Source organism: Triticum dicoccoides, chromosome 3A, assembly GCF_002162155.2.
Source record: "Triticum dicoccoides isolate Atlit2015 ecotype Zavitan chromosome 3A, WEW_v2.0, whole genome shotgun sequence".
In the NCBI taxonomy this organism is placed as follows: Eukaryota; Viridiplantae; Streptophyta; class Magnoliopsida; order Poales; family Poaceae; genus Triticum; species Triticum dicoccoides.
Genome location: NC_041384.1, coordinates 524,086,840 through 524,097,023, shown reverse-complemented (window position 1 = coordinate 524,097,023; position 10,184 = coordinate 524,086,840). Strand labels below are relative to the sequence as shown.

At 44.3% G+C, this 10,184-nt stretch overlaps 1 protein-coding gene across 1 annotated transcript; it reads right to left on the bottom strand.

Annotated features, from left to right (window-relative positions):
* Window positions 1-6,931: 6,931 nt before the first annotated feature.
* On the bottom strand, window positions 6,932-7,993 carry LOC119268961 (pistil-specific extensin-like protein). Its single transcript, XM_037550682.1, has 2 exons — window positions 7,617-7,993; window positions 6,932-7,499 (listed from the first exon to the last, which is right to left on the bottom strand). The coding sequence occupies exons 1-2, from the start codon at window positions 7,909-7,911 to the stop codon at window positions 7,186-7,188; spliced, it is 609 nt and encodes a 202-aa protein (XP_037406579.1). The 5' UTR covers window positions 7,912-7,993; the 3' UTR covers window positions 6,932-7,185.
* Window positions 7,994-10,184: the final 2,191 nt, after the last annotated feature.

The window sequence follows — 10,184 nt, the reverse complement described above, 5'->3', positions numbered from 1 at the left end:
ATACCCCACTCTGTAGCGGAATACCTAAATCCCCACTCTGCTGGCGACACCGCCACCCTCTCCCAAATTCCCCACTCTGCCGCCGATGCCGACGCCCTCTCCCTGCTGTGGCCGCCACCCTCTTCCGTGCTGCTTGCCGGCGGCCTCTCCCTGCCGCTTGCCACCGCCCGATGCTTCGCTCCGCCATGTCGACAAGCTCGGTCAGGTCATCAGTTGGCGGCCGTTCGGTGGTGGTGCCGCTCATCAGGTGGCCTTCTTGCCGCACTCGTGTGAAGTTCTATCTGTCGAACACGGAGAAGCACGAGGGCTGGGTCTTCTACAGGTGTCCTATTGGTGTAAGTGGAGTGAATCCCTAGTTCTTCATTTTGGTCGAATTTTGGGAACTTGTAATGGTGATTTCTGGCGTTTGTTCTTTTCATTTGATCTTCAGGACCATTTCTAGCATTGGGAGTTGGAATACGTTGCATATTTGATGGATAATCAGTTTCTCGTTGGCAATGAAGCCGTAGATGCATTAGGAGCTGCAGAGGATAAGATGGAAGAGCCGATTCGAGCAAGGAATCGAAGATATGCATGTGGAGGTGCAGGTGTAGGTGCAGTTGATCTTCCATGCTATGAAGATGGACATCATGGAAGAGTTGCAGGTCAAATGAGCAATCAGCAAGCACAATCACTCATAGGGTTAGGCAATGAAGTATTGGTGATGATGAAGGCACTGTTGGCAGCACTCATTGTAGTTGCAGTGCTAGTAGCTATTTCTGTGCTGAAGAAGTGATGGAGTGGATGCAAGAGTGATGCAATATGTAGTTGATGCAGTGTTTGCAGTAGCTATTTCACTGTTGGTATGTTAGGAATGATGCCTAGTTTGTTAGGAGATGAACTGGTACTATGTGGTGGTGCTGTTAGTGTCAAGTGTCAATCCTTTGCATTGTATCTGATTCTTTTGCAATATGTAATGCAAGTGACAATGTTGTACTGCAAATGAAGTTAATGGATCATTCTGCTGTCTTATGAAGATATAATTTTTATGTTATGTTTGCCTTGTGTGTGTGCATTGCAAAGCTAGTTGATGATGCTGTCAATTTGGGCACATTTGACCATGAGTACTCTTTGACCATTGTCATATTTGTCTTGTGTGTGTGCATTCCTGTTAATTTTGCATGCAAAAAAACTATACAACTGTTGCAAGTTGAAGAGGACAAATGTGACCATTGTCATATGTTGGGCAATGTTATAAGAGTAACTGTTGTTATAACCAGGGCATTAAGCATAGTCATAAGTAGGGCAAAGAAGTATCTTGTAGAACTGGTTACAAAATGAGCAACAATTGATCCATACTCATGTGTCTACATCATTATGGATCAATTACAACATTTTCCTACATTACCACCGATTGTATACTACATGGATTGGGCAAAATAAGATGCTTGCATACTACATGGATGTGTTGGCTGTCCACTGTCTCATCACCTGAAGATATCAAACATGGATGTTCTGTTGGCCTTCCTTGGCTGACCATCTTCTTGGTGTTGTGAATCATCCTGGCTTTTACCCATTGCAATAGATATCAGCCTCATTTCTTCCTTTCTTTGTGTTGCAGCAGCCTCCTTCTCTGCTTTCTTATCTGCTCTTTTTTTTGCTGCAGCAGCCTCTTTCTCTGCTAGCTTCTTGGCAGCTTCTTGTTCTTTTTGAGCCTTCTTCTCAGCCTCGTTCTTTGCTTTGTTCTCAGCAGCTATAGTTTTCTTAACCTCCAAAAGAATCTGCCTTGTCTCTATTTGAGCCTGCTTTTTTATTGCTGCTTCTTCTTTCCTCTTCTCTCTGTTCAGAGCAGCTGCCTGTCTCTTCCTCTCCGCATCTGCTGTTTTCTTCTCCTCTTGCAGATGTCTCTTCCTGGCAGCTTCTTCAGCCTTCTTTTCCTGTTCTTCTCTCCTTGCTGCAAGTATAGCATTTTTCTTGTCTTCTAACTCTTTGTCTCTCCACTTTTTTAATGCAAGTAACTTCTTGGCCATCTCTCCTTGCTGAATGGTGCTTGTGCTCCCTTGGTTTTGATTGACCAACAACTGAGCAGCAGAAAGGAATGTTGACTCTGGAACAAGTCCTTGTGCAATCACTCTTGGCATTGGCCTCTACATGACATAACATTTGTACAAATGATCACACAATAATAGTAGGCTTGGCAAAGTATATGAGATCATGTATGACAAAACTTACCATTCCTATCATTTGATCAACCATGAGATCTTCTATGATAGGATTTTCCGCAGGGTTGTGTTCCTGCTCAAAATGAAGCAACATTTAAGTGATCCATGATTTTCTTGTGGTGCTATATGACAAAACTGAAACATCTTCTGCAAAAACATACCTGAGTAATGACAGGGTCTTCATCTTGCACATGTTGCTTATCTGGTGATGTTGCTTCATGATTTACTTGTGCTGCTGATGGTGCTTGCATATTTGGAGGAGGTACTCCCGCCTTCAGGTACTTGCATCCTTTAATGTTGTGATCTGGCTCTCCACAGTAGTTGTAGTGCATGATGACACCATGCCTAGACATTTTCTTGCCACCATTACTACAAATTACTTCACCTGGTGCTTTTCTTATGCTTTTGCATGACCTGCCTACTTGCTTGGTGTACAATGGTGGCAGAACTGGTGGCCCATTCATCTTCTCCCATTCTGTCATGTCTCTACATGGATAGATTATGTTCTTGTATGCCATTTTGAACATGTTCACAGAATAGCATTGGTTCACCAATGAAAGAGGGTCAACTCTTTCATGTCTAGCACATGCTATGGCATGTACACAAGGTGTGCCACTCTTTTGCCACCTCTTACGGCTACACTCATTGGTGTGCCAGTCCACAAGGAAGTTCACACTCTTGTCACCTACCTAGAACACCCCATCTCCAGCTCCCTCCACATAGCACAGGTTTGCCCACTCAGTTAGCTTTTCCACCTTTTTCTTGATCTTTGGACAAATATTTCCTTTCATCTTCTCTGCCTCAAGCTGCTTGTTGTAGTGCCTCTGCATCAGTTGGCCTTTGATCCTTTCTAGAATAGAAAGTATAGGTAGCTCTCTAGCATCTAGTATGTACCTACAAGTATAAGACAAAACTGAGTTAAGTGTCAAACATTGAAGTAAGAACATGCACATAGCAATTTAATTGGCTTCTCACTTGTTAAAAACTTCACAGTTATTGTTGAGCAATATATCACACTTGGGAAGATCACTTTGAAATGCTCTAACCCATGTGTATGGTTCCAACTCATGCAACCACTTGTAAGCATCCAAGCTGATGTCCTTCATCTCAACCATGTACTGCTCATACTTGACAGAGGTGGTACTTCTTGCTATCTTCCAAAGTTGATTCTTAAGAACATCCCCTTTGAATTGTTGCTGAAAGTTCTGCCACATGTGTCTGACACAAAACCTGTGTTCTGACTCTGGAAATAACTCATCCACAACATTGATAAGGCCCTACAATAACAAAAGATAAACATAAGCATGGACTACTAAATATGGAGTACTACTTATACTACAATTGATGTTATTTACCTTTTGTTTGTCTGACATAATGGTCCATGGAGCAGTATTAAAGATAGCAAGATCATTCTTTAGTCTTTCAAGGAACCAGCACCAACTAGGCTTGTCTTCCACTTCAACTACAACTACTGCAATTGGAAAAATACAATCATTTGGGTCTATCCCAACAACAGTGAGTAGCTGTCCTCTGTACCTTGTCTTGATATGACAGCCATCAAGGAATATCATAGGCCTACATCCTTGCAAGAACCCTCTTTTGCGAGCATCTAGACACATATAGGCTTTATTAAACCTTGCTTGACTATCTAGTGCAACAAAGAATGAGGTCCCAGGGTTACTTCTTCTCAACTCATTACCATAGTCCCAGAGCATCTTGTATTGGCCTTCTTCATCACCATAATTTTTTTTCATTACTAGCCACCTAGCTCTTTGTAACTTGGTCCTGCTTGGGGTCATATGCCACTCCTTTTGAACAACTCTAGAAAAGTTTCTCAAATTTATGTCTTGGTCAGCTCTAAAGCTCTCACTTCTGTGCTAGAAATGGTGCTGTGAAAGCCTTGATCTTCCACTTCTTGGTACAAGTGTGCTCATCCACATATTTCTTGACCATGAAGCACTTGGTCCTGCTATCATATGAAGCCCAAAGATACCAAGTACAGTCCTCATCACATGTTGCCTTCACTCTTTTCTTATCATTGACTGGCAACTTCACATCTACCCTGTTTTTGCAGCAGTACTCCTTGATGGCTTTCCTCAAGAGCTCAACAGTTTGGAAAACTTGACCAACATGAAGCTTGGGACAATGAAGATCCTCTGGTCTAAATGCCTTGAACTTCATGAATACCTCTTCATCATCAGAATCTGGTGCCCACAAGTCATCACCCTCTGATTCATAGAACTCATCTTCATGATCATATGCTGCTGCTTTATCTGCATCTTTCTCATTTCCTTTCACAACTTCTTTTCCCTTTTGAACATTTTGCTTCCCTTTCTCTTCTTTCTTCTTCTCTGTCTCCACGGGCTCATCCATGTCTACATTATCAGCAAACAAATCATCATCACCATCACTTATGTCATAGTCACTGTCCACTATGGCTCCAGGATCAAAGTCAGAGTCATCTGAGTCAGTATCAGCATCTTCCAGGTAATCAGAACTGCATTTCTGTCTGGTTTTCCTTTTGCACAATCTTGATGATCCAGCTTCATCACTTCCTTGTCGTTTTTCCTCCAGCACTACATCTGGAGCCATAACATTTTCATCCTGCTCACCAAAAGAACAATTCCTCCTTGCAAACACATAATTGCCCACATTAACATCTGAGCTCTCTGGATACACAACTTGTATTGGGATTGCTTCACCTTCAGGTACATGAACATCTGTCTCTGCATTTACAGCCTCAATACTTTCTGCCTGATCAACTCTTGTCTTAGAAGGACTAAACACTGGAGGTAGCTGCACTCTTGGGAAATTGACCACATCATCATCATCATTGTTTGAATTCAGACTGTCTTCATGGTCTAAGTAGAGACTGAATGAGTGGTGGCCAAGATCAACAAATGTTATCATCTGGTTTGCATCTCCATCTCCTCTTATTTCTCTCAAGCTATTCTTCTGCAAGGTTAGGATTGGAATGCAATAGTAAACCTTGAGCCTTCCTGCCATCTCCCAACCAATCTCCTCAACTAGGTGCTCAACCATGATTGGGGACCATGTCACTGTATCCAGATCATCATAGCACAACACATGCCCATTGGCATAAGAACGGTTGCTACCTTTGCCAAGGAAATATCCACCCATGGTTAAATTGAACTGAAAATTTCCTGCTGCGTGGTCCTACAAAGATGAAAACAGAGCACAATTCTGTCAACATATATTACAAGGAACCACCTTTCCTAACCTAAAACCCTAACCGTATGTTCAAACATCTAAAAGGCCTACAATTGCATCATAATGACCTTCAAGCAAACACTTAGCCCCCAATTTGTCAGGCAAAAACCATACACCGAAAACCCCCAATTTGCCAGGCAAAAACCCAGCTTAAATCTTGTGAAATCTTGCAGGCAAAATTGGCCTCCTACATCTCCATGTGCACATTGCGAAACCCTAAATTGCGCAATCAGAGTCTGCAAGCACCAATCATGGCGGATGTAAGTGGGGCTTACCATAGTACGGTGGAGGAGCTCCATCTGGTTGACGAACAGGGGCCATCCTGAGGAGGATGCGGCGCCCCTCCGGCAGCGACGCGATGCGGCGCACCTCCGCGGCAACTCCGGCCCTTCCGCGATCTCGATGACCGGAGATGGTGCGCTACCGCCGACGATCGCCTCCTCTGCTCTCCTCCTCCTCCCCACGTTATGATCGAAGCCGAACAGGCAAGACGCTTTCGGCTAAAGCACATCGAACCAGGGGGGATTCTGCAAAAACACCACTCTACCGCCTGCTTAATGCCAGCTGGCGTCTAGGATTGGTCACACGTGGTCAAACCGAGCGGCGACGGGTGGCATACGAGGAACAGTGACCGTACAAACACGTCTTGTCGTATTGGGTGACCGTATTGGCCGTATTTCTAAGTACAGTGACCAAAGTGAGCGCTCTTCGCAAGTTCAGTGACTGCCAGTGCATTTTACTCATTGAAGAATATTCTTTCTCCAGCCAGTCTTGACCGTGGGTGGGCGGGGAGCTCCTATGTCACACTTGATGCGGCAAATTGTCTAGCAACCGCACATGAGTAACGGCAGGCCCGATCCACTTTAGCGATCAGCTTTGTGCGTACAGTTCTCTCTGTTTTTTCTTAGTTTATATTATTTTTACAATTTTAATTATTTTTCAAAGTGAACTTTTTTTGAAAATTTTGTGAACATTTATGAAAAAATAAACATTCCTCTGCATTTTGTAAACATTGTTTAAATGATGAATATTTCAAAAGTTTGTAACATTTTTTTTAAAATTTGTGAACATCTTTTAAATTTGGAAACTGCGAATATTGTTTTGAAAGTAAACTAAAACAAAAAGGAACCTTCTAGAAGGCTCACAAAATCGGTAAAAATCAGAATCTGAGCAATTTATCTGGCCGAAATCGTATCGTTAGGTTTGCTGGCTTGTGCGTTTGGTAGACAAACTGGCGGAACGAGCGTCATATAGGGATTTCCGTGGTAGCGCTTCCGAGAGACAGGCACGTTATAGAAGATCTGAGTATACATGCACGTTATAGAAGAATCATAGTACTCCATTTCGCAGTATAAAATACCACTTCGCAGGGTGGCTATTACCTTTGACTTCCAAGATTCCCACTTCTAGTGTGATTTGGAGCTCGATCTAAGCTCATGGATCTACGGTGTAGTGGTAACCGACAGCCGTAGATGTCAAACAGCTTAAAATAATGCACGTTGGCAGAAGAATCATAGTTATGTGAGGGGAACAGAGGCCACTGAAAGCTCAAGATACTAGCACTACACTGGAACTGCACCAACCCCACGAACTAGAAGAACTTAACGTAAATTGGCTAGCTGCTAGGAACACGAACACATAAATGCACAAATATGCACCACTGCAAGCACAACACTGTCAATCATGAATCATCCATCAACTGCATATGACTAGTTGATTATTACTCAGTACCAGCTGGATCGAGGCGGCGCGGTCAATAAAATGGGCAATGCTGTCCGGCGGAGGGGCCGTAGAAGAGGACGCTGGTGGGGCAGTAGACGCCCTGCAGCCCCGCCGGCGGCGAGGTGACGGTCTCTTTGACGAGCGAGAGCCCGATCCACTTGTTCGGCGGGTAGACGGGCTTGTCGCAGAGCGGCGTCGGCGACGTGCCCAGGTACAGCTTGCAGTTGCGCGCGTTGAAGTTGGCCAGGTCGTAGAACATCACCAGGAAGTAGCCGTGCTCGTCCGACACCGTCGCCGTCACGTTCACCACCTTCTTCCCGTAGCACACCAGATTCACCGTTGCACCTGCGTTTATGGATCGAATGGATGCATGCACGCATGAGTTTAAGACTGAGCAGGTTAATTAGGTACTCCATGCCGAGGCGACGGAGTAGGCGAGAGAGATCTACGGGCAGTGCGAACCTTGGATCGGTGAGGCGTCCATGCCGCGGTTGTAGCCCCTGGATTTGCATGACTTGCAGTAGATCACGCCCTGCACGACCACGAAAGGTGGCACCGGCTGGACAGGCGGCGACGGGGACGGCGACATGTTGGTGTCATTGGCTGGCAACGGGGGCTTGGAAATGGCACTGGCCGGCTTAGGCGGCGGCGGCGTCGGTGCCACGGCCGAGTAGTCGGCCATCACATGGTGGGCAGGGAGTAGCAGCGCGCCAAGGACGAGCAGTGCCGCCCGGACTACAGCCGCGGAGCTCCTCATCTCTGACTAATAATTTTCCTGTCAACCAAGGTGTATCGATCCCTGGTAGTATAAGCACAAGCACTATACTAGCTAAATTCAGAATGGACTGGGTGATCAGACGTGTCCCGCCACGGGCTAATTTATAAGGGGGCGTGGGCTCTGTTTGCCCGGTTGCCAGTTGACCTGACAAGCAGCGCGGCGCGGCCAAACCAGATACCGTTCACAGTTAATGCAGAGGGCGTCTCGGAAGTTCAATCTGCTTGCTGTCATTTTGTCTGTACTACAACGGTAACTTTTTTCTTTCTTGGGATTCATCGTTTGGAAAGTGTGATGATATGATGATGAATTTCAAGATGTGGTTTTCGGTGCAGACAAATCGATCCGTTCGTGAGAATGCGCGCGGCTCCTTGGGTTAAGCGCAGAGCTTCCACTTCATTTGACTTCACCGTAGTTGCTGCGATGATGGTTGCGCCTTTCTTCGGCAGCAGCTTCGCATGCCGTCGGGTAGTTTGTTTAGTCTCGGCAATTAATGCGTAGAGTAACTAAACGATGCCTGTGATGGACAGAGTAACCTGCCAGGTTGCTTCGTCGGATTCTGTTCCGGTGTGTCAGGTTCTAGCACGACGCGTCCCTGCTCGGATGGATTGTCGGTGATGCCACACGTAGATCATGGATCCTGGCGCTGACCGTTTAAATCTGAGGAAATTGCACAAGCCATCTACTATTGGTATTAGTGTTGCACAAAAGAAACACCACATATTATGGTAATTCGTTGCAGATACGTCTAAATCATCATTTAGGTGTGTTAGACATGATTCATGACAAGTGGGTCCAGTATGTAAGTGCATCGGTGGCATAAAAAACCGGCCACATCAGCAGCCAACTAGATATGTCAATTTCACAATCCTTTGCTCCGATTGAGCCGAATTTTTCCCAGAAGATTAGTGAGCGCATGTATGATTTAGTGGATTATTTCCCCATTTTTTTGAAAAAGTTTAATTTTGAAAGAAATTTTTTTGAACGGGCCAACTAACATTACAAATATCTTACAAACTGTTGGTCCAGATGAGCTGCGGTTTTCCCATATTAGTATTGGATACATGTGTGATTTACTGAAATTGTTTATCATTTATTTGAAAATTTTGAATTTTGAGCAGAAAAAATATATGAGCCATTGTAAACTGCCAATATCTCATTATAATGTGAACCAAATAAGCTGAAGCTTTTCCAGATTCATTACTTGTTACATCTAGCTAGTACCACACCACAAACTTTCATGTGAGTAAACATAAGCTTGCTATATAAACTAAAAAGATTCATAAATAGCCACATTATTCATAAAATAAGATCAGCATAGCACCAAAACATGGCAGATGTTGTTGCCATCAGGCTTTAGCATCCAACTAGTTGCCACATGCCCATTACAAACATCATCAAGTTTCACACACCAAAATATTGAGCCTCCCAAAATATTACTATCATGAGGTTTTAGCATCCTAATACTTCCCAAGTTGCAATATGGCCATTACGTACTACTATACGACATTCATTCTTGTCAAGGCTGGTTGGGCTCCATCACCGACGGACACTTCGCCAGCAAGGGACGGCCGCCGCGACATTCTCTTCTGTGTGAGGTCATGGCTCGCTCGAGTCGGAGGAGAAACAGAGGTGAGATGGTTCTGTGTGCGTATGGACATGGGCTTTCGGCCGACTTGTTCACTGTTTTTTTACTTTGTCTATTTCTTACTCGGTCTATCTACTCGCTGATGTTGCCGTTTTTTGCCACCGGTGCACTTGCAAACTGGACCCACTTGTCACAAATCATGTCGACACATCCAAATGGTGGATCAGATCTATCTGCAACGAATTACCCCAATATATGGTGTTTTGTGCAACAAACCTATAAAGTAGGTGTTCTGTGCAAAATTAGCACCAAAAGTAGGTGGTTTGTGCAATTTCATCTTTAAAGCTTCTCTCATCTTCCAGGTCGAGGAAATTGCAAAATAACATCACACCTGGCTTTTTTTATAAATAGTCTAGATTGCTTACCACATATGTCACGTGGTCACACTTGAGATTAGTGTTTAAAAATTCACAAGTCAGCTTATTTTCCCCATACTAAGCTTCTCCCTTGTTTCAAACCCTACATAAAGGACAGAAGCAAAAATATAAGTTACACAAAGTCCAAGGCCTGGGAAGAGGGACATAGGAGCATCATGGTCTTATATATACAAAAGAGCTAGAAAACGAAATATCCCTTTTCTGCTCGAGCTCATATGCATTTTTTGAGT